Source organism: Astyanax mexicanus, chromosome 11 (assembly GCF_023375975.1).
Source record: "Astyanax mexicanus isolate ESR-SI-001 chromosome 11, AstMex3_surface, whole genome shotgun sequence".
Classification (NCBI taxonomy): domain Eukaryota; kingdom Metazoa; phylum Chordata; class Actinopteri; order Characiformes; family Acestrorhamphidae; genus Astyanax; species Astyanax mexicanus.
Window position 1 is genome coordinate 15,133,319 of NC_064418.1, and position 25,294 is coordinate 15,158,612.

A 25,294-nucleotide genomic window follows, 5' to 3' on the forward strand; every position below is an offset into this window, starting at 1 on the left:
TGAAAACCTCTGAAATATAATCAAGGGGAAAACGGATGATTACAAGCCATCAAACCAAGTGGAACTGCTTGAATGTTTGCACCAGGAGTGGCATAAAGTTATCCAAAAGCAGTGTGTAAGACTGGGGGAGATCATGAAAATTGTGATTAAAAACCATGGTTATTCCACCAAATGTTGATTTCTTTGCATTTTTGAGGTCTTAAAGCTCTGCATCTTTTTTTGTCATTTCAGCCATTTCTCATTTTCTGCAAATAAATGCTCTAAATGACAATATTTTTATTTGGACTTTGGGAGCAATATTGTCAGTAGTCTGTAGAATAAAACGACGTTCATTTTACTCAAACATATAACAATAAATAGCAAAATCAGAGAAAGTGATTTTAATTCAGAAACTGGAGTGGTCTCTTTTTTTTTTTTTTTACCAGAGCTGTATGTTGGTTTGAAAAATGTATATTCTCTCAAATCTTTTGAAAAAACACTTGCTTGCCTTCGTCTTCCCAGCACTGATAGCATAGTGCAATAGTGTGAGCCCTAGCTTAAAGGTAAAAAGAGCCAAACTATACCTGTAATTTATGCAGCTCTGCAGAGTTGATCTAAGCAACATGTACCTTTAGCTCAAATGTCAATGCTAATGTAGCTGCTTGGCCTTGTCAGTCATCTTATTTGAAAGAAGCAGAATGAGGCTTCGCCTAACAAGCGCCATTAGCGGCGCTACGTGTGGCCACTCGTGCTGCTGCCGGCTCTGCTTTCCCCGGGCCCTGAGTTTCCTAGTGTGCCGCATGTGGTTACGCACCGCCGCATTAGCACAGAACAGAAGAGGCTCCGCGAGGGCTTGCAGCCTTTGGAACAAGCCCCCCACTGACCGCCAGCTCCCAAAGAGACACTGCTTCTTTTACTGGTGGCAAACACGGCTTGTGTAATGAATTGAGGAAAACACGCAGGTCGCTTTTGCTAATGTACTATATGCAAAGAAACATTATACACTAGTGTAAAAAAGCAGCATGCGACTGGGAGCTCGCTACTTGGCAAATGGGTCGTTTAAACAATCGCCGGCTTGTCGTGAGGCTCTGCCCTGCTATTGTGAGAGCTGATGTATTCAGGCTCAGGGATGGGAGGGGGGGGGGGGGCTGAGAGCTTCAGAGAAAGTTCTAATAAAACTGGTGGGGGGAGCTGGGGGGTCGAATGAGAGGGGCTATTAGCGGTGCTCTTGAGAAAGTGTGGAGAGTATAAATAGGGCCAGACGAGGCGTTGGCGCAGCAACACTTTACCAGAAGACTAATTAAAGCGGTAGAAGGTGAGATCGGGGAGCTGCGAGCTTCATTAGAGTTGAAGTGCCACCGAGACGAATCTAAACCCACCCTATCCCCAACATCCCCAACGCCAGGCCTGAAATTACCCCTCACACACATTCACACACATACACACACACACACACACACACTTCCGCTCAGACACGACGACAGGTGCCGGTGAGACGGGACTTTATAGCTAGAAGTTCGTTTGGCAAAAATCAAGTAACACCCTTGCAAACTAGGCAACACCAAGCACTCACACATCTAGTAACTAAATAACAACACCACAGAAACCACCTGGGATTTCATACAAAACACAACGGCAACCACCTAGCAACACCACAGCGACCACCTGAGATACCACAGCAACCCAACTTGCAACCTTGCAACTCCATAGCAATCACCAGGAAGACCACAGCAACTCAAAAGCAACCACCTACAAACACCATCACAATCACATCAACCACCTTGCATCACCACAGAGATCAACTGGGATAATGGAGCCACACTGCTGCATTTCGCGCTCCCAACTTTTCGGGAACAGCTTGGGGACGGCCCCTGCAAACAGTGCACAAAGCAAGGTCCATAAAGATATGGATGAACGAGTTTGGTGTGGAAGAACTTGCCCGTTCTGCACTTAGTCCAGACTTCACCAGGAAAAAAAAAAAAAAAAACACTTTTGGGAAGAATTAGAGAGGTGTCTGCAAGCAAGGCTTTCTTGTCCAACATCTTGTCTGACCTCATAAATGTGATTCTGGAGGATTGGTCAAAACATCCCATGAATACACCCCTAAACCTTGTGGAAAACTTTTCTAGAAGAGTTTAAGCTTTAATTACTTTAATTAAGTTTAATTACTTTTAGCAATATAATATATGTAGTACAGTATTTTTCGCACTATAAGGCACACCAGATTATAGAAGGCATACTATGAGACACTAGTAAGGAACAGGGGTGTCACCATGTTTTCCTTCTAATTCAGCAGATGTTGCCACTGGGTGGTGGTGGTTGTGTAACTAAGTTAAGTAAAGCTAAGCTAAGTAAACAAAATTGTAGTTCTTAAAAATAGCATTTTCTTTTAAAGTCAAGCAAGCGATGGATGTTAATCTATAGAGATTTCTCTCATATAATGCACTACCAGTTGTTTATAGTAATCTTAGATTTCCAGATTTCCACTAAGGCTGGGTGCAGCAGCAGCATCAGCATCAGCATTAGAAGCTAACTGCTAGTGCTAGTAAATGACTGAGACTGAGGAACCCTGAGTGCTCCAGTAAGCCAGAAAGTTTTCAGCTAGCGGTTCATCCCAGGTAGCTTGTTCTAACACAGTAAACGCGCAGGCTACAGTCCAATATACTCAACTCTGAGCGGCTAAAGAGCTAGCGCTTAGTGCGGTTAGCGGGTAAAGCTAATGCTGTTCCAGCAGTGCTAGCCGGTGGTTAACAGAACAGTGGCTTTACTGCTCTTTACAACCTGACTGGTAAAATTCATACCTAAGAAGCACCGAATTATAAGGGGCACTGAACATTTTGTGGAAAATTAAAGGATTTTAAATTAGCTTTATCATGCAGAAAATACGGTATTCGAGTGGTGCAAGGTCTTGCTCTTCAGTCACTTCAGTAGCATCAACACCACGGCAGATCTGACCGACAACTAAAGCAAAGAGATTCCACACAGCAATGATATACTGTAGTTCTTTTAGCAGCATCCACTGGACCGACCTTGTGGAGGGTGCAGATGTTTCAGAGCAGAGGCTGAACAGATCTGCTGAAGCGGCATCTTTCTGGAGCTAACCTCCACATGCACTGTCCACTCTTTCAGAGGTTCAGCAGCTCCTCCTGGAGATTGGGAGGTGTGAAAAGCGTCTCTGTGCGTTCTTTTTAAATGACTGCGAGGCTGGCACATGCTACTGTTCTCCATCTGTGCCCTACTTTAGTCTGCTGAGTAACTGCGGGACACTCTTTTTAGGCCCCCTGCTCGAGTTCGGGATAAATTGCGGCATCGTTTGAACTCCATCTATTTGGAGGCCAGCGCTGCCAAGTCGATGATCAGCAGATGACGCAAAAAAACTAAAAAACAACCCAGTGTGTGCCAAGACATCTGTGTGGAACAGCAGTAAGTATTGTCCATTCGCAAAAGCCAATCTATTGTGCATTATGTTGAGAACAGGATGTATGATAAACTGGGATCATACATACTGCTATCACAAGATCTTGTTTTTTTTTTTTTTTTTATACCCAATGTTCTCCTAATTTTAGCCAAGGCTAAACTAATCATCTACTCGCTCCCTAGGAAGCAAATTGGATTTACAGCATTTTAATATATACAGTATGTGTTAAAAAAATATTATCACACTAATTCTAAAATCTGATAAAATATACAAATATTACTAGATCTAAACTATCAATTTAAATCTTTAAATCTTTTCTACTGATGGCAATTGTTAAAATGTTACTGGATTTTATTTACGTGTTTCAGAGTAAAAGGCGCTGAAAACAGTTTTCATGTTTTTATTTCAACTTTTAAAAACCATGTACCATTTTTATTTCACTTCACTATTATGTGCTACTTTGTGTTGGTCTATCACTTAAATTCTCAATACAATACATTTACAGGGGTTGGACAATGAAACTGAAACACCTGGTTTTAGACTACAATAATTTATTGTGCTGACGGACAGTTCTGGTGGAAACAGGAGAGTTGAGGTGCACATTGAATTCTGCTGTGATTTGAGCAGCTGTGGTTTTATGTTTTTTTGGATACAATCCGAGTAAGCACCTGGACATCCCTTTCGGACAGCTTCCTCTTGCGTCCACAGTTAATCCTGTTGGATGTGGTTGGTCCTTCTTGGTGGTATGCTGACATTACCCTGGATACTGTGGCTCTTGATACATCACAAAGACTTGCTGTCTTGGTCACAGACGAGCCAGCAAGACGTGCACCAACAATTTGTCCTCTTTTGAACTCTGGTATTACACACATAATGTTGTGTGCATTGCAATAGTTTGAGCAAAACTGTGCTCTTACCCTGCTAATTATACCTTCACACTCTGCTCTTACTGGTGCAATGTGCAGTTAATGAAGATTGACCACCAGGCTGCTAAAATTTAGCCATGAAACCTCCCACACTAAAATGACCGGTGTTTCAGTTTCATTGTCTAACCCCTGTAAGTTTTTGGTTGTAAGCAATACTGAATAATTTTGCAAGCTACTGTAAATAAATGTGTACCCAACTTTTGACTGAAAGCTAACAGGGTAAAACCTAAAAAAGCTACTCCTAGATAAAAGTTTACTCACCTGAGTGATAGGGATGTAGAGGGGCTCGTCCGAGTTGAGCAGGGTCAGCTTGCCGTGGGGCTGAAGGCGACCATCAGGTTTGGACTTGGCTCCTTTAGCTCCCTCAGCCGGCGCCTCCTTCATTTCCTCTGTGTCGCTCAGGCACTCGTAGAACTCATCCTCGCTGTCGCTCCACGAGTCCCACGACTTCCCCGGAGACCCTCCAGAACCCCCCGCTCGTCCACTGTCAGGCCCCAGGAGCCCGTTCTCACAGGAGGCCGTCTCTTTCTTGTCTCGCCCGCCCTCCTTTCGGCTCTCGTCCCGAGCCTTCTTGTGCTCAATGCAGCAGTTCAGCATCTACATCAGAGAGGAGGAGACGGACAGTGTCACTACAGCTGATAAACAACATCCAGCATGTTTTTATAAAATCATATTCTATAGTATTAATAGTATATTGGCAATATTCATCGTCATCGAAAAATTTTATATTGATGAAAGTGAAGACAGGACCAGGCTGTCTCTCCCTGTCTCACTTACGATGTTTCTTGCTCAATCGTGCTGTCTCTCCTCCTCTCTCTTCCTCACACTGTCTCTCATTCACTTGTGCAGTCTCTCCCTCTTTCTCACTCTGTCTCTCGTTTACTTGCCCTGTCTCTCACTCTCTCATTCGCACAGTCTTTCCCTCGCTCACTCATGCTGTCTCTCTCTTACTCACACCGCCTCTCATTCACTTGTGCCGTCTCTCCCTCTTTCTCACTCTGTCTCTCGCTTACTTGCACTGTCTCTCACTCTCTCATTCGCACAGTCTCTCCCTCGCTTACTCACACTGTCTCTCATTCATTTGTGCTCTCTCTCTCTCTCTTTCTGGCTCCGTCTCTCTCTCACTCTCTCCCGCTCTGTCTCTCGCTCACTCGCACTGTCTCTCCCTCTCTCATTCGCACAGTCTCGCCCTCGCTTACTCACACTGTCTCTCATTCATTTGTGTTCTCTCTCTCTTTCTCTCTCTCTCTCTCTCTCTCTCTCTCTCTCTCTCTCTTTCTGGCTCTGTACCTCGCTCATTCGCGCAGTCTCTCCCTCTCTCTCGCTCACTCATGGTGTCTCTCTCTTACTCACGCTGTCTCTCATTTACTCGCAGTCTCTCCCCCTCTCTCTCATTTGCATGGTCACTACCTCACTCGCAGTCTCTCCCTCTATCACTTGCTCTGTCTCTTGCTTTGTCTTTTCTTCTCTCACTCACTCTCTGTCGCTCACTCGCTCTGTCTCTCCATCACTCCCGCTGTCTTTCCCTCTCTCTCACACTCGATCTGTCTCTCGCTCACTTGCACTGTCTCTCCCTCTCTCTCTCACACTCTCTCTCTGTCTCTCCCTCTCCCTCATTCGTTCTGTCTCTGGCTCACTCATACTTTATCTCACAAACTCATTTACTCTCAGTCTCTGCCCCTCTTTCTCACTCGCACTGTTGCTCGCTCGCTCACTCACAGTCTCTCCATCTCTCACTCGCACCGTCTCTTGCTCACTTGCTCTGTCTTCTTCTCTCTAACACACTCAGTCTGTCTCTCTGTCATTCCCTCACACTCGCTCTGTCCCTCGCTCACTTATTCACTCTTTCTGTCTTCGGCTCACTCACTCTATCTCTTGCTCACTCACGCTGCCTCTCTTTTTATTGCTCTCTCGCTCACTTGCTCTGTCTTTAGCTCACTCTCTCTCTCTCTTTCTGACTCTGTCTATTACTCATTCGCACTGTCTCTCTCTCTCTCTCTCTCTCTCTCCTGCTCCGTCTCTCGCTCATTCTCGCAGTCTCTCCCTCTCTCTCGCTCACTCATGCTGTCTCTCTCTTACTCGCGCTGTCTCTCATTTACTCGCAGTCTCACTAGCTCACTCGCAGTCTCTCCCTTTATCACTTTCTCTGTCTCTTGCTTTGTCTTTTCTTCTCTCACTCACTCTCTGTCGCTCACTCGCTCTGTCTCTCCCTCTCTCTCACACTCGCTGTCTCTCGCTCACTTGCACTGTCTCTCTTACACACTCAGTCTGTCTCTCCGTCACTCCCTCACACTCGCTCTGTCTCTCGCTCACTTATTCTGTCTCTCCCTCTCTCTCTCACTCGTTCTGTCTCCGGCTCACTCACGCTGTCTAAATCACACTACACTATAATTACTGTCGCCCTCTCAAAAATACAGAGAACTACAATCATTAAAAAACGGATCATGACTTTTTACGACTTTTAAGTGACTTTTAAGACACCACTAATATAAATATAATTAAATTTATTTTTTAAAAATAAACCTTAAAAACTGAAATGTATCCAGCAATACGCTTAGGGAAAACATTTGCAGTTTAAGCAGTTAAAAAAAAATGCTGTTGATTTTGTTCTTAATAAAGCGGCAAAAAAAAAAAATGCTTATTATTTATTCCAACAAGAACTAAAACGATAAAGCCTCTCAACATAACAATATTAGAATGAGATTACTCATGTCAGCTGTTAAATAAATACGTAATTTTTGTATTTAAAAAAAGTAATATAAAAAATAAAGTTTGGGTACCGGTATTGAATTTAAAGTATCATATCGGTATTGAACATTTTAAAACAATACCCGGCCCATGTCTTGACTGTCCCTGTAAATATATTTCCATGTGTGAAGAGTCTGCCAGCCAAGAGTAGTGCATTGTAGGCTACGTCCAAAAGCCACTACCCGTCTGTAAAACTGGACACTGAGTGAAGCTTTCAGGATAAGAATAGCTGAGGAGCTGCAGTATGTAAATGCGTACAGTAGTCTGAAAGGCAGCTCTGGAGAAAGGCATGTGAGACATGTGGAGTACGGTTGGAATTTTAATGCCTGAACCAACCTTCTGCTACATCAGCAGTCTCAGGATAACAGCCCACCAGACATGTAAACGTGCACCTCTAAAATAACTGCTGTGACACTCATTTTAAAAAGGGTCAAGCCTTCTAAATGAGGCTCACAGAAAAAAAAAAAACACAAGCCAAAATATATAAAAAAAAACATTAACACCAAAAGGAGGATAAAATATTCACAAATAAGTAGAGGTGTGACGAAATCTCATGGCACGAGATATCGCGAGATTAAAACGTGATGATATTTCTCGTCAAGCTTAAACCTGCCTCGCGGGGGAAAAAGCAGTAGGTGAGCTCCGCGCGGCAGTAGGTGAGCTCCGCGCGGCAGTAGGTGAGCTCCGCGCGGCAGTAGGTGAGCTCCGCGCGGCAGTTAAAAAGCTACGTGAACCCAGTGTCGTTAGTCGTCTCGTGATATTAGTGTCTTGTCACACCCCTACAAATAAGCAAATAAAAAATATTGGTGTCAGTTTCACTAAATTTGACAACCAATCTTCTTCACTGCAGTTTTACCCTATTTATTTGGTTAGCGTCACCACGTGGAGTAATAAAACAGTAACTTTAGTAAGTCAAATTGTAGGGCGAGTCTAAGAAAGTTTAGAGCGTCTATGCTTCAAAAAATGTATTGATATCTGACGCCGATAAAACAATAACGATAAAATACGCTATGATTGAAACCATGCAATGTATCGTAATATCGATATACTGTTCAAACCCTAGTTTCAATGGCACCAATCAAGAGTTGGGATCTACAGTAGTATCTATTAGGCAGCAAGTGAACTGTCAGTTAAGGATCTGAGCGATTTGGACAGGCATGTGCCCACTGACCTTGGCACTGACCATGGTACATTTCCACATAGACTTATTGGTCATCTCCACCAAGACAAAAAATTGGAATGGAAAATGGAATTTGCCAAAAAGTGCAGAAACATAAAAATAAAGTTATGGACTGATGTGACAGCAATTAACCTTTACTGTACTAATGTAATGGAAAGACTGAAGTTTTGGTTGGTGGAAACGACCAACAAATCTGTGTGGAGGCCCAGGGGTCAGCGCCAAAATCAATAGTTTGTTGGCATGCACCACATGTCCAGAAGGTTTTGAGATGTGGTGTAGGCTTAACACAATGCACAATGAATACATTTATTTTCTACATTGCAGATTAATAATAACTATATCAAAACAATTAAGGTACAAATATGAAATATATCACGTAGTAAACAGGGAAAAAAAAGTGTTTGTCCTCCACAATCCCCTGACCTAAGCCCAACTTAGATGGTGATTTGGTGATTTAGGGTAAGCTGGTTCAGCACCTCCAGGAACTCCTTGAAGATGCTGAGAAAACTATTCCAGCTGACTCTCCCTCATAAAAACCCTGAGATTAAAATACCAATAGCAGATGTGTCATCAAAGCTAAAATGTGCTACTTCTTTAAAGCATCTAAAGTATAAAACCTTTTCTTTTGTGTTTAACACTTTTTGTTTATAAAAACAAAATACTTCCTCTTTAGCTTTAATATTAAGTCTTCAATATTAAATATAAAGAAAGAAAAAAAAACATATTGAATGAGAAGGTGTGTTCAGATGTTTTACTGGTATTGTATACCATATTTTCAGACTGTAAGGTGCCATTAAAATCTTTTAATTTCCCAAAAAGGCAACATTACGACTTATAATACGGAGCGCTTTATGTATGAATTCTACCAGTCAGGTATTAACAAGCAGTAAAGCCACTCAGTTGAAGTACAGTTTATAAGCATTAGCATTAGCTGCTAACAGCAGCGCTAGCTCTTTGCCGTTCATAGGCGAGTAAATTGGACTGTTGTCTGCGTGTCCTACATGGGAAGAACCGCTAGCTGATAGCGCCCTGTCTTACCGTAACACTCAGGGTTCCTCAGTCTCGCGCTATTGTCATTTACCTCCCACTCAGCCTTAGCGAAAGTTCACTGAAAAGTCACACTTAGACAAAATATTGGAAACATAAGCTTACTGTAAATAAACAAAAGCACTTTCCTCACCCAAGTAAATGTTTTTTGTTTTGTTTTTTTTTTGTAGAGAAATTAGATTAAAATCCAGCGCTCGTTTGACTTTTAAATAAACATTTTTTTCCCAAAGAATTATAGTTTTGTTTCCCACAGCTTTCCCATTAGAAGTGAAACATGGCGACACTCTTGCTCACTTCAATGTAGGCATCCTTACTAGTGTCGCTTAAGGCACCTTACAATCTGGTGCGCCTTACGTATGAAAATAGACTAGAAAATAGACCTTCATTAATGGTGCGCCTTATAATCCATAATCTAAATATAAGATTGGGTACCACTTTAAAATAAGACTACCGTTATAATCCATAATCTAAATATAAGATTGGGTACCACTTTAAAATAAGACTACCTTATAATCCATAATCTAAATATAAGATTGGGTACCACTTTAAAATAAGACTACCTTATAATCCATAATCTAAATATAAGATTGGGTACCACTTTAAAATAAGACTACCTTTATAAAGGGTTTATAAATGGTTTACAATTAGTTTATTAATGGTTACTAATTAGGTTGTAAATGCCTTAAAAAGAATTAATAATCAGTTATAACTCATACATAGAAAGGGCAACAATGACCTGTTGTTTGCCAAATAGTGAACCCACAGCCATCTTTTGTTGTTGTACTGTTAAACTTCAGATCTTGTAAGATACTCAACTTACTTTGTCTTCTCCATCTAACTCAACTTGCTTCAGTTTAACCATTTAACTCCCAAGTTTAATCATTCCACCACTAACTCTTTTAGTCATTTATAAACAACAGGTCCTTGTTGCCCTTTCTATGTATGTGTTATAACTGATTATTAATGATTCTTAAGGCATTTACAACCTAATTAGTAACCATAAATAAATTAATTGTAAACCACTTATAAACCCTTTATAAAGGTAGTCTTATTTTAAAGTGGTACCTAAGATTGATATATATATATACACATATATAAAGAGAGAGAGCGCTCAGAGGGAAAGAGAAAGTTATTTTACTTTAGCCACACCTCTATCACTGCCCCTTGCTTTTCTTATACAGCGACTCAATGCATGAGGAACCATCAGGCTCAATAAATGCATGAAGAGATGGGAGATGAGCAAGAAGACAGACAGCATGAGAAACAGAGTGGGTGTGAAAGTGAGAGAGACAGAGAGAGAGAAAGAGAGACAGAGACAGAGAGAGAGAGAGAGAGAGAGAGAGAGCGAGAGAGCGAGGGGTAATGGCTGCTTGGTTTATGCCACTCACTTTATGACCACAGGTCCCGTCTGGACGCCCCATTTTATTGAGGTGATTGCAGATAAAGAGGCTTTCTCTGCTTCAGCTACCCAGACACATATTACACTTTCTCTCTTTTTCTCTCTCTCTCTCCTTTCTTTATTTTCCCTCTGGATGGCTTTATTACAGTCTCCTCTCTCTCCCCGCGTCTCTCGCTCTCACCCGCAGGTACGGCGTGGGTGAGTAAATAACAAAGCCGGTTGCCGCGTCTCTCTGACTCAGACGAATTCTGCTGGAATAGCCGTAAAACGGTCATCAGAGGCCGCGCTGGACCTCGCTCTTAAATAAGGGCTTGGGTATAATAAACACGTGGGGTCTGTGACTAATGATGGAAGACAGAAAAAAAAAGAAAAAAGGAAACCCAGTTTAAAGCCATTGTAATGCTGTAAATCTATTGAGCGCTGCAATGTGCAAGCTGCAATGTGCTATTTAGACCCATTTAGCTACTGTTCTTGGGTGCTTCCTCTTTTAATGAGGTAGATATACTGCCCAGAGTGTCTCGGTGCTGTGCAATTAAAATTTCCATTAAGTACTTCGACAGTCTCAGAGTTGTTCCAAAGGAAGATCCAAAGGCTTCAGGAGAAGTTTGGAAACGATCGGCTGGCAAAGAATCAAACATCTGAAGTTCACGTCTTTAGTTCTGCACTGGAGCTACCAGACTTACACTTTTAAACCACCAATAATAACAACGGAATGCTGGGATTTAAAACGTTTCCAAAATACTTCATTATAGAGCTGAAAAATATTGCAAAAAAATAAACCGATACTGAAATTATTTGTTGTTCTGCAATATCAAATAAATTTTTTTTTATACATTTATACACAACTAATTCTTCACACACACACACTTCCATGGGAAAATCCACACTCACTGTGCCCTGTAATACAAATACAAATAATACAAATTAAAATTGATCCTGATGCATGCGCATTTACTTAACCTGTACAATTGTAATACATCTCTATCATTGCGTATTTCACCAGTAGACACACTATTATTTAGGGGTGTGCCATATCGTATCGTACACGATAAAATCATCAATTTTTTTAAATATCGTGAATATCTTACTTAGGGTTGTGCAGTATTATATTGTACGTAATAATAAAGTATTTTTTTTATTTTCTTGAAGTGTGTAGTGTATTTTTGAAATATTTTTTTTTTTAAGTGTTTTGTCATATCGCCAAGAGTATCGTTATCGCAAAAATATCAGAAAATATTGTGATATTATTTTAGGGCCATATCGTCCACCCCTACTATTATTATATGAATATTAATGTGTATCTACCCACACAGCGGTACCAGAATTTTGACAAGATTTTCACCAGAACTCCTTAAGTCCTTACGTCCTGCTGTTAATAATAAACTCAGTGTGTCCAATAGTGGGGTAAAATAAATTGGATGGACAGATGGATGGATCAAATCCAAAGAAAATCTTACAGCACTTCATGCTTCCTTCTGCTGACAACTTTTTTGGAGTTTTGGATTTCATTTTCCAGCAGGACTTGGCACACTGCAAATAGTACCAAATTTTCTGAGACACTGATTTTTGGGTTTTCATTGGTTCTAAGCCATAATCATCAACAACAAAAGAAATAAATGCTTAAAATAGATGACATATAACATAACATATGAGTTTCATATTTTGAACTGAATTACTGATTATAAAGTAACATTTCAATGGTATTAATTTTTTTTTTGAGATGCACTAGAATATTGTGCAGCCCTACTTTACTACAAAACAATAAACTAATATAAAGTGCAAGTAAAAAGTTTCAAAATACCTTAAATTCACTGCTTTTTCATTATTTTTAAATTTATGCATTATAGATTAATAGCAAACTCTTTAAGCATAACATAAAGTATTATTTAGTAAACAAAAAAAAAAAAAAAAACAGGAATATGTTTTATATTTTAGATTCTTCAAAGTAGGCACCTCTTCCTTTATATGACAGCTTTACACATCTTGAATTTTTTTCCTTAATCACAAGCACCATTGCTATTTATACAACGCAGAAGGAAAGGCGTGCAAATAGAGTGTTTTTGTGGTTTAAGATAGCAATGAGCATCGCAGAGTGAAAGATAAGGCCCTAATGTTCATTGGCTAACAGACTATACTTAGCAATGGGGGAGAGGAGGGCCACTCTAACCATGAATTGCACAAATGTTTGTTTACCTGGAGTTTTTGGTGAAGGAGGCAGCACCTGAGATCAGGGGAGCCGGCAGCCAACCTAAAAAAAAAAAAAAAAAAAAAACAGAAGAAGAAACAAAAAAATCTCTTATTAACTGACACACTGCTGATAAACCCTTATACACACACACACACACACACACACACACACACACACAAATACGATTAATAACACAATAGGACTATTTCTCACATCCATTGATACATTCTGCTTTCCTCATTCAAAAAAAAAAAAAAAAAAGACAGGGGCGAGCGCAGGCCGTCTAGGGCTGAAAAGCGCCGCCGCTCATTTGCACACAATGACATGGCAAGGCGGAGCACCGAGGGGAATGGGCGTCTCCGGTATGGGTATTGTTTCTCCAGCCACTTTATCAACGAGCGGGACATCCACAGCCTCGTCCCCGCAGACACTGAGCAAAGTCTGCCTCGCAGCTGCAGCCAGATGCTGCTGGAACACAACCGGAATTAATCACCTCGTTCGCCAAGGTACTGCACAGTATAAGGTTAGCACTGCTAACTGCTAACGCAGGCTGGTGCGTAACTCTACCTGGGGCTGTCGAAGGTGTGCTGATGGGGATTTATGGGGGAAATTAACTGAGAAAGTCGATGTCGATGACATATGTACAGTGGTCAGAACAAGTATTGGCCCTCTCAGTTTTTGTTTTTTGTCTGTCATAATTATTTTTTTTTAGATTATGAAACACAATGTAATATCAGTCAAAGATAAATGAAAAGAAAATACAAAAAGAAGTTTTTAAATAAAGATTTCATTCATTAAGGGAAAAAAGCAATCCAAACCAACCTGGCCCTGTGTGAAAATTAATTAACTGTAATTATACCACAATTAGTTCTGACCCTGCAGTTCTGACCCTGACCCTTAGTTCTGACCCTGTGATTGGCTGAGAGGCGTTCTTTGAGTGCCATTATCAGCCGGTAATGCACTGTAACCGAAGCTCTCCATGCATTACTCCGCCACATACAGGTAACCTAGCAATGATGCAGCGCTTACAAATCAAACAGCGCAGCTACAAACAGAGCAGCAATGAAACTATTTTAACTTGTGGAGTGTTATAACCGAACAGATCATGTTTTCTCATCCTTTTTAACTCAAAATCTTTTAATAAACAGAGATAATGGAACTGTGGTATAATTGCAATAATACACTTGAGGTTCGTGCTATAACGTAATACTGACACAGCATTGGCAATATTACACATTATAACACTCCCTCTTGTGTATTATTGCTTAATTAATCACTTTCTTAGAAACGCTGAGATCAATTCCACTTAATTAAAACCTGTCTAAAAACATGAAGCCGCATAAAAGATCTTAAAAAAAAAAAAAAAAAAAAACATTTTGCCCTGATCTGAAGAAATTTAAGAACAGATGAAAAAAAAAAAAAAGTCATTGACATCTATCTGTCTGAAAAAGGTTACAAAGTATTTTATAAAGCTTTAGAACTCCAACAAACCACAACGAGAGCTTTTATTATTCACAAATTGAGATAACATGGAACAGACGTGAACCTTCCTAGGAGTGACTGGCCTACTGAAAATACTCCAAAAGGGCATGGACGACTCATCCAGGAGGTCCCAAAAGAACCCAGAACATCATCTAAAGAACTGCAGGAAACATTGTTAGTTGTTAGTTGCAGGAAAGATCTTAGTTTGTGAACTTAAGATCAGGCGTACTTGGGTTCTGCAGCAGGACCATGATCCGAAGCACACCAGCAAGTTCCAGACCAATGATCTCTCACCAAGAGGTACACTACCCAAAACTAGCCTCTGAGAGCCTTTTTTTTATTGGGCAGCAGTCAAAAAACTTGTATTCCCTTCAGTGGCAAAACCCAGGGTCTAATCAGACCACACCAGTAATCTAATTTACATAAGGTATACACCAAATATCTGGCAAACAAAATTATCATTACAGCCATATCATACACACAGGATGTTTCCGGAAACCAAAGGACTACCATAGCACCACCAGCACTGGTTGGCCAGTCACTTCTTACATCTGATGTTCATGCTGTAAAATTTGGTCCATGGTTTCACAGCACGGACAAAGCAATAACAAATCTGATCTCAAACAACAAATCTTTAGCGAACTATCAAGACACTTTAAGCAGCTCCTGGAGGGTCACAGGTTCAGATGCCTTCATTGAGTGCTGCTTCTCGATTGGGCACAGTTACGCAGAAAAATATCCAATTTTCCCTCAAGTGGATCAATACCGCACATCTTATCTTTAACTTAACTTCAATCTGATGCGAAGTGACCAAGTCTGACCAGTCCACCGAAACAAATAAAGCCTTTATTACTGTTTTTATTTTATTTTACCCATAGATGAGGCAGTTGTTCTCCCAGCGATAGCGCATCTCCAACACAAACTCCTGCCAGAGGTGGGCCACTGCTCTCACTCCTCCATGGTAGAAGTTGACCAAGCAGATGCACAGAGCCAGTCGGTAGGTCAGGCTGTCAGAGGGGGCGGACTTCAGGAGGTTGAACAGGTTCTGGAGACAAAAATGAAAGGTGTAAATTTAGGCGTGCAAACTATTATTCATTCTAATTCTGTTCCTTTAAGAATTTGATTTCTTAATGATGTTTATCGGGGCTTAAACAATAAACAATTTTGGAAAGAACTAACATCGCAGTATTTTGCTGTTCTATTGTCTGGACGGGATTAGTTTCTCAGGGGCTCCTGGGGTAATTTTCTATTTTATAGTCAGGGGGCCATTTCTGAAAAGTGCTTCCGTTAAGACTTTTGCGGACATGTCAGGGTACAAGATGACAACCTATTTTTTTAGTCAGAAGGGACACACAGGTAAAATTCTACAGTGGTTGTCAGGCTGAAAAAATATTTTTATGACTTTTATGAGCTATTTTATGTGGGAAAAAATATTTTGTGTAACACAACATAACTACAGAAAATGGTCATTATCTCAGGAACCGCAAGGACCACAGACAAAAACTTGGTACTAAATGAAAGCTGACACTTCTGGGATGTCAGTAGAAGTATGAACCATGTACATACCTATTACACTCTGGGAGATAATGGAGCTTGAACATAAAGTGTACCACTTTATAAAGTTAATATCAGCTTGAAAACACAAGATACAAATTAAAAACCTCTACAAATCAATACCCCCATCTGGGGGAAAGAGGTGTGCCAAGTGTAAGGCATGTATTGTGAAATGGGACAACATTACATAGGTTTTTAACATCTAATGACTAGGCGGAAATTTAGAATTCTAATTAAACCCATACAATTTGGTCCTATTTGACTTAATTCATATACAGTCATATGAAAAGGTTTGGGCACCCATATTAATCTTAATAATTTGTAGTTCTAAATATTTGGGTGTTTGCAACAGCCATTTCAGTTTGATACATCTAACAACTGATGGACACTGTAATATTTCAGGATTGAAATGAGGTTTATTGTACTAACAGAAAATGTGCAATATGCATTAAACCAAAAGTATGGGCACCCTTATCATTTTATTGATTTGAATACTCCTAACTACTTTTTACTGACTTACTGAAGCACAAAATTGGTTTGGTAACCTCATTGAGCTTAGAACTTCATAGCCAGGTGTATCCAATCATGAGAAAAGGTATTTAAGGTGGCCAATTGCAAGTTGTTCTCCTATTTGAATCTCCTCTGAAGAGTGGCATCATGGGCTCATCAAAACAACTCTCAAATGATCTAAAAACAAAGATTGTTCAACATAGTTGTTCAGGGGAAGGATACAAAGTTGTCTCAGAGATTTAACCTGTCAGTTTCCACTGTGAGGAACATAGTAAGGAAATGGAAGACCACAGGGACAGTTCTTGTTAAGCCCAGAAGTGGCAGGCCAAGAAAAATATCAGAAAGGCAGAGAAGAAGAATGGTGAGAACAGTCAAGGACAATCCACAGACCACCTCCAAAGAGCTGCAGCATCATCTTGCTGCAGATGGTGTCACTGCGCATCGGTCAACAATACAGCGCACTTTGCACAAGGAGAAACTGTATGGGAGAGTGATGCGAAAGAACTGTGCTTTTGCATACCTCAGGCGACTCTGTTTGTGGCGTGCTTGCAGAAATGGCTTCTTTTGCATCACTCTCCCATACAGCTTCTCCTTGTGTAAAGTGCGCTGTATTGTTGACCGATGCACAGTGACACCTTCTGCAGCAAGATGATGTATAGTAATGTCCATCAAAGCCTGCTGGTAGAATTACATTGGTTTGTTGTACTCCGAATAGAGTAGAAATTGAATATTGCCATCAGAAAACACCTACAAGCCATGTCCACATGTCCACAAGTCCTGAACAGGGATTTAACAGAGGAGTTTGTGGTTTAATTTTGTTAAAAGATGCATCACATGAACAGGAAAATGATTATTTTGAACATAATATGATACATATGATAATGTGATGTGGTTACCTGAGTATTCTTGCACCAAGCTGCTGAACCACAACCACATGCCCCACAGCAAAACATCCCACCTCTTCAACATCAGCACTGCCTAGTGCTGCACTGCGTTCCACTCTCCTTGCATGCACAGGTTGACAGCTCCAAAGAACTTACCTGTAATGGTTCTTTGGTTAAAAGAGTACCAGCACACCATCCTTCATATGCCAACAACTAGTTGGTGAGGGAAGCTGTGGAGGAGACACTAGTGATTGTTTCCAAATCTTTGTTTGATAGTGTGCCCTCATGAGGTGCAGAGACAAGGCATCCTTTGTTGGAGGTAAAGTATCCACATTGGCTTTCACCTTCCGAAACAGGGCACATCGAACCTCATAGATTGATTCACTGCTTGATTTTGGGTCATACAATTTGCATACAAATTGTTCTGCCATGCCTGGAGTGTCTGGATTTGGCATTTCTTCCTCACCAAAGTTTTGAAGAAGATGAGGATACTGCTCGAACACTTTCCTATACCAGTGAACTGGCTAGTTGTATCACATCCGGTGATGGCATAAAATGCCAATAAACCATTACTGATATTATGTGGTAATTTGATGTCATGCACTTTAATGAAGCAGGGTTTCTTGGCTGTTCCTGCCTTCATCCAAACCTCAGGACTCAAATGTTGCGCATAGGCAAGCAGGAACACCAGAACATCAGTGTCTCTGCACTGATCGATGAGCCGCTAATCCCCTTGACTTTTGCATCAACTGCATGTAGCAGAATGCGTGTATCTGCTTCCTCATGAACAGCCTGCAGTTGGGAAACATCAAAGTCAGCTGTAGATGCCACTTTTTTAGGGTCAGGAAATCCCCCACTAATCACAATTTCCCAACCATACTGATGAATCTCAAGCTCCTCTGACAGGAAATGGGTCAGGTTGGCTTTGTTTTCATCCAGGTCAATAAAAGTATTCCAGTCAGCAGGTACCTTCACATTCCTTCTGACAATGGTCCAAATCTTTAGTTGTGTCATGCTGCGTTTTGCTCTAGCTCTATTCTTTATTGAGTTTTGTTTGTATTGATCGAACAATAGGTCAACTCTTGTGATCCCACCGTGTAGATGACCACTGACTTTATGCATGAACATGTCAACGTACTCTCCAAATGTTGATGCATCAGGAAGTTTTCCTAATGCTCTCACCAGGGCCATCCCATCAATTAGAGTGCACGTGCTCACAGGAGATGAAGTATGGTCGGTTACCATTGCACCAGCTTGTAGTATGGTGGCAAGGTCAGCTTTGCTGGTTGGTCTGAGCAACAGATCTGCTGTGGCAAGAGAGAGAGGTACTGCACACAGTTCTTTTTGAAGGAGCTCATAAATGTTGACCTCTTTACCGCTGTCCATGGATACAATTATGCAACGAAAAATGTCCCTGTCAGGCTTCACACATTTGGATTTTTCAAGTTTCTTATCTTTGCTGTAGTACCAATCTGAGAATGTTTTGGGGGTTCTCTTGGTCAGGCTACTGTGAAAGTTAAAAAAGCTCTTCATAGCATACTGCAGCAGTTTCAATTTCATCACATCGTATGTGTTCTGAGATTGCAGAAAAGTTGGCCACAGCATTCTCCAAAGGGCTTCAAAGGCAAGTTTGTGTGCACAGGCTACACGATTCCATCCTTTCCCCTTCATGATTCGGAGAGGTGCTGACCAATAAGCTTTGAGAAGATCATCTGCACATGAAATCCACCCAATTGTTGTAGACAATTGGAAATAAGTGAGATGTTGTTGTTGTTGTTGTAGACAATTAGAAATGAGTGAAACTATGATCTCCATGAAATCTTTTTCTTCAAGCTTCATAGCACAGATGTGATAACAAAACAGTGCCCCTGTGGAGCAATACTCCTTTGGCATGCTTATTATTAATTTTATCAAAGGTTATATTTGCACATAAGATGGATTATATTGGAAGTATGTTCAAGAGTACAGCAGGGGTTAAGAAGAAGAGGAAACACTTAGGAAAAAATTCCGATTTTGCCACTTTTAAAGATATAGTCATAAAATGGACAAAATCTCATTATCCAAGCTGACAACCAGACTAGATTACATCCCTAGGGGTCAAATAATAATATTATATAGGTTGTCAGCTTGTACCCTGAGATGTCCGCATCAGTTACAATGTCAGTTTTGGCCCCCCGACTATTATGTGATTCTGTGATTTTATTCCTTTCCGGAACGACCATACACGTGTTTTTTTCAGATGTCCTCTGAGAAAATTACAGGCTGAATTACCTACTGTTTTTCACTGAACTCTGTGGTCCTCCAGTAATTTTAGTCCCGTCCGGACTCACATCTCTGAGTTTCATCACCTCGCGTTTAATAATATAGCTATTTGTCCACTGCCATGCACCCTAAAAATAATGTGTTCCTTTGGACCATGGTTGAGTAGATCCAGATGAAGACTGACACTTTTGGTTGGATCAAATTTTGGTTCTTTGGTTTGGATCATGGTTCAGTAGATCCAGATTAAGATCGACACTTTTATTTGATTTAAATGTATTATCATTACTTTATTTTTATTTTTTTGGGTGCATTAAATTTAGGTTCTTTGATTCGGACCATGGTTTAGTAGATTTAGATGAAGACTGACACTTTTGGTCTGATCAACTTTTGCTTCTTTTTTGTCCAGACCATGGTTGAGTACATGCAGACAAAGACCGCCACTTTCGGTTGGATTAAATTGAGTTTTTTTTTTGGTTGCATCAAATTTTGGTTCTCTGGTTCAGATCATGGTTCAGTAGATCCAGACGAAGACTGCCATTTTCAGTTGAATCAAATTTTAGTTCTTGGTTCGAACCACGGTTCATTTGATCCAGATGAAGACCATCACTTTTGGTTGGAACAAAATTTGGTTCTTCGGTTCAGACCAAGGTTCAGTAGATCCAGACGAAGACTGCCATTTTCAGTTGAATCAAATTTTAGTTCTTGGTTTGAACCACGGTTCAGTAGATCCAGATGAAGACCGCCACTTTTGGTTGGATCAAAGTTTGGTTCTTTGGTTCGGACCACAGTTCAGTAGCTGCACATGAAAACCACCGATTCCGGTTGGATAAAATTTTGGTTCTTTTTTTTTGTCTGGACCATGGTTGAGTAGATCCAGATGAAGACCACCACTTTTGGTTGGATCAAATTTTGGTTATTTGGTTTGGACCACGGTTCAGTTTGTTTGTTTGTGTTATACCATATCAGCAACATATTGGCTCTTTTATGGCATCAACAATGTTCCTGACTTAAGGATCACAGACTTAAATCAGTTTCTTCATATGAAAGACGTCCAGTAAGTTAAGTATTTTAGCTGGTGGAATCCTTTCAAACTGTTCTTTCATATTTGTACCACAGTTCAGTGGCTTCAGACAAAGACCAACACTTTTGGTTGGATTAAATGTAAATTTTTGGTTGCATCAAATTTTGGTTCTCTGGTTCAGGTCAGGGTTCAGTAGATCCAGACGAAGACTACTTTAGGTTGGAACCATGAATCAGTAGATGCAAAGGAGATCGCCGCTTTCGGGTTGGATCAGATTTTCACACAAAACTGGCACGTTTGAAAAACAGGTTTAAGGTTTAAGGTTTGAGGGTGGAACTTACATAATCCTCTGTATCTTTGTCCTGGTCATGCTTTCCCCCTGGGTTGGACTGGGTTGCTTTGGCTTCACTTGTGTCAGACTTATCCAGAGCTGCATCTGGGAAGAGATACTACACACACACACACACACACACACACAATCAGAAAGTGTATCATCTTTGCTTAAGCACCATTACAATTTCTTTCAAGTGTATTCCAAATGAAAAAGAAAGCGTTTATTGGGAGTAAAGCAGTGGAACACATACACGGAATACTCTCCAGAACTTGTTTCTGCCACTTTGTGACAATTCTAATCCTCTACTCTTGCAAACACAAGCCGCAATTAGTTTCGCCCAACTAATCAACTCTTAATTGGTCCCTGGCATAAAAGAAAGAAAAAAAAACAGAAAAAAAAGACTCATTAGCAAAACTTACATTCATTTTCTCACACCTCCATTCCCCCGAGTGCACTAGTCCTTGTCTCGCTGACTTTGCCTGTAAACGTCGCTATGTAAATGTACAAACACCAAACACGCCAATGTTTTATTCATCGATAAGTCACTGCTGAGCCTCTGGGCCAATGAGAGCCGAGTCTGTATCTGATGAATAAAACATCGGGCTCTTTAGGCTAATTACAGAAAAACATGCCGTGTCAGCTGCGAGCAGCAGCATCATAGTTCTGCCCCGGCTAAATCCACTTTCCAACTGTTTGCTTTGAAATACGTTTAGCAAAAGAGAATGAAACACAACGACCAAACGTAATGCAGCGAATACGCCTGTAAAACACATGCTTTACTGCTCTGCTGCAGTCGCTCACTGTGCTCACAAAGATGCAGCAATAAAAGAAAATGAGATAATGCAAAGACTTCAATCAGTACAATTTGCCTTCCAGGCTCCCGAGTGGCGCAACTGTCTAAGCGCAGGCCCAACCCATATTTCAGTTCAGCTGATGGAAGGTTGATCAAATTAATTACTGTTTTAGCCTCAGGAATTTGTTTAAAAAGTACAAATTTAGGACTTCACTAAACTTAATTTAAGACCTCTGATGAAAAATCTGTCATTTTTTTTTAAGACAAAAAAATTTAAGGTTTTGAATTTCAGACTTCAGAATTTCAGACTTTTTAAATGCTATATATATATATATATATATATATATATATATATATATATATATATATATATATATATATATATATATATATATATACACACATATGGGTGAGTGAGTGTTTGTGATTTGTTTTCTTTAAATTGTGATTTTTAATTTTTAATTACACTTTTTTTAGTTCATATATAACTAAAAAAAAAAAAAAGAATTTGTTCCAAAAAAGTAAAAAAGCACCATTTAGAGCTTTTAAATATAAAAACTAGTGTATTTTATTTTGCATTTACACAAATAAAGATACATTTTCAGAAGATATAATTTTAGAAGTAGGTTTTGTTGACATAGCGATAACCCAATTAGCCAACACTTTATGTCTAGTGCCATCAATGTATGCTTCTAAACAGAAATGTTAACATGTTAATTTTTACACAAACAAAAATTCATCTTACTACCAAATATACAGTGCCCGACATACTGTTTTTTTTTTTTTATTATTTAATGAGGTGTTAAACTTTTACCCAGCATATTAAAATATTCTAATTGTAAAAGCGACAAAACCATCATGAGATGTTAACAAAAAAAAGGGAGGAAAAAAAAAAAAAAAAAAGCTGTAGTCTGCCCAACCTAAACCACACTACACTGAAATGTGTACCGGCATTTCAATTTTAAGTGTGATTGTGTGTAGACATACCAGAAGGATGGAGTTGAGCACGTCGTTGTTGAGAGGAGACTGGTCCAGGCGGCGGTGTCTGCGGATGCGTTTGCGGGCGCTGTGGACCATGTTGGAGACGGACAGTTTGGGGATGGGCACGGATGTGGGCTCGGTCAGCTTGGACAGTGCTTGTGTGATATCTGTATTTTCTGCAATGTGTCATTACATACAGTATCATTAATGCGTCATTCAGAATATCAACATCTCTGATAAGTGTTTCTAACACATCCTAAAAGAACTCAAAATACAGATTTCAGGAGATTTTAAGAAATCTACTACTGCTACAAAAAAAATAACCATTTCAAACCAAAATGTTCTGAATTACTTTGTTTAAATTCTAACAGCAATGCTTTGTATTTTTTGAATATTGTTGTCCCCTTAAACTTTGCAGTGTAATAAGTGTATAATTTGGTCCACTTGCTCCAATGGTCCAGCTGATCATTGAAAACATCTAAACATTGGAATTCTCACAAAACATAAAACATGGAATCAGAACCGCCCCCAAACCCCGCCCCCAACTGTCAATTAAAGTCTATTTTCTGGTCTATTTTCATACATAAGGTGTACTGGATTACAAGGCGACACTATTAGAGATGTTTCTCTTCTAATGAAAACAACTCCTATGCTAATCTTTTGTCCTGAAATCCGATGCAGTAATTCTGTTATGATTCAGACTGACCTTTTCCTTCCTCCTCCACTGAATTCTTCCCCAGAATCTCTTCAGTGGACTCCTTCCTACTGCACAGCTTAAAGAACTCCATGAGGAAGTCACCTGGGGTTCAAAGCATGTCAATCAAGCGCATTAGATTAATACCAGAGACATTAAAACCAGACTATTCAGCTTCATAACATTTGGTCGCTGTAATAGTAAACAACAAAATTAAGGAATTACATTAACATTCAATTACGATTTTGTAATACAAGATTTGACTCAAGCTTCAATGATAAAATGTGTCAGAGCTTTAAAGCTCCATCGTGTAGGGCTAAATTACTGAATACATTCTGAGCTCATGTATTTGTTAGCTCAAAACAGATTTTCTCCATCGATACACTGAAACACAAAGATTTGCAGAGCAAATTTCCAAGACTTTTCCAAAACTTTTTGGGTATTTTCATTTGTCCAAAACTTATCCAGGCCTGAAAAATGGCCATTTTCAGTATTTCATGACCGTATGAACCCTGTCTTATTCAACTTGCACTAGATGTCTTTCTATAGCTATAGTCATTCACTTTTTAAGAACTCTGAGTTTGAATATGGTAAAAATGAATGGGATTTTCAAAGACTCAAACTAAGTTTCTGTAATATATTTGCATTGTACGAAAATCCATTTCTTTTGAATGGGCATATACAGTACTCAGCTGAAACAGATAGTGTAGTGTATCCCAAATTTTAACATCCCTAACATTTAGAGTAATATAACATTAGTCTTTAGGGCTTTTAGAAACATTTTTTGTGAAGTGTAAGTTGTTTTTAAAACCAGTGCTTTTATACTTGAGCTAAAAGCTTGAGTTGATACTTTAACTTCTACAGAAGTATTTTATACTAGTATCTATACTTCTACACAAGTAATAAATGTGAATACTTTCCACATCTTTGATAATATATAAAAATGTCTGGAAGCTGTTGTGTGAAAGGGGAAGTTCTAAAAAGTGGGCAAGGTTAGAAAAAATAAAATTGGACATTGAGGAAACAATTGATTGCAAAACTTAAAAATTTAAACAAAAAATATTATTAATAAAACTGGGTATGAAAACTGTGCTCTTGCACTGCCAAACCAGCAAATAAACCACATTTAACAAAGCATGCTGAAGTATTCTGGTGATAGGCCTGGCGATGCAGTTGGACATGACATAGCAACTCTGTTTTCAAGACAAGCTCTTGAGACAGCAGCAGTATGTGGACGAGCATTGTCCTGATGGAATAGCACACGTGTGTGTTCAGAAAAGGTTGCAGGACCTCAATAACAATGGTGGGCTGTCAAATTGCCTGTAATGATGACCAAAGGTGATCTTGCACTGTACAAAATGCAACCCTTCATCATGGAGCCTCCACATATGTTGTGGCAGGACTTGCGCACTAAAGATGGTTTGCTGCCATTCTGAATCACTCCATCACAGTCTGGCGTGACTACCCACCAAGCTTCATCCTTGTCAATTGGTTCCTTCTAAACTACTTTGTTGATGAGATGCCTATTTTTTTAGGCCAAATAACAAAAAAAAACAAATGTCTGCCAATGGAATAGAACCATCTCTGATTATATCCTGATAATATTTTCACCAAACTCTCATAACAAGGAATATAACTCATATTGACTGTATTCTACCTAGTTTTCACTGCCAAGAAACATTTTTATCAGTGTGCCGCCGGTAAGCGCAGCTTATAGAAAGATTAATGTGAGAAACAGTCTGGTTTTGGAAAGCTTGCACAAACTGTAATTGTTGGCAGTGTTGACCTTTCCTGTGTCTCATAATTTACACTTTTTTTTTTCTAGAAGCCTCCCCGAGTCTGATCCAAGGCAAGCACTTTATGAGAGTTTCTTTTTTCCCCGAAGCTTTCCTGA

At 39.8% G+C, this 25,294-nt stretch overlaps 1 protein-coding gene across 2 annotated transcripts in view; it reads right to left on the reverse strand.

The window, feature by feature from the left end:
* The window catches only part of rab3gap1 (RAB3 GTPase activating protein subunit 1), a 105,340-nt gene that overhangs the window by 44,411 nt on the left and 35,635 nt on the right, over window positions 1-25,294 (reverse strand). For both annotated transcript variants that reach the window (XM_049484802.1, XM_049484803.1), the window contains exons 12-17: window positions 23,413-23,505; window positions 22,713-22,882; window positions 20,940-21,047; window positions 15,240-15,412; window positions 12,891-12,945; window positions 4,585-4,920 (exon numbers count right to left, since the gene is read on the reverse strand). In XM_049484802.1, the coding sequence (XP_049340759.1) occupies window positions 4,585-4,920; window positions 12,891-12,945; window positions 15,240-15,412; window positions 20,940-21,047; window positions 22,713-22,882; window positions 23,413-23,505 (935 nt within the window). The remainder of the gene's footprint in view (window positions 1-4,584; window positions 4,921-12,890; window positions 12,946-15,239; window positions 15,413-20,939; window positions 21,048-22,712; window positions 22,883-23,412; window positions 23,506-25,294) is intronic.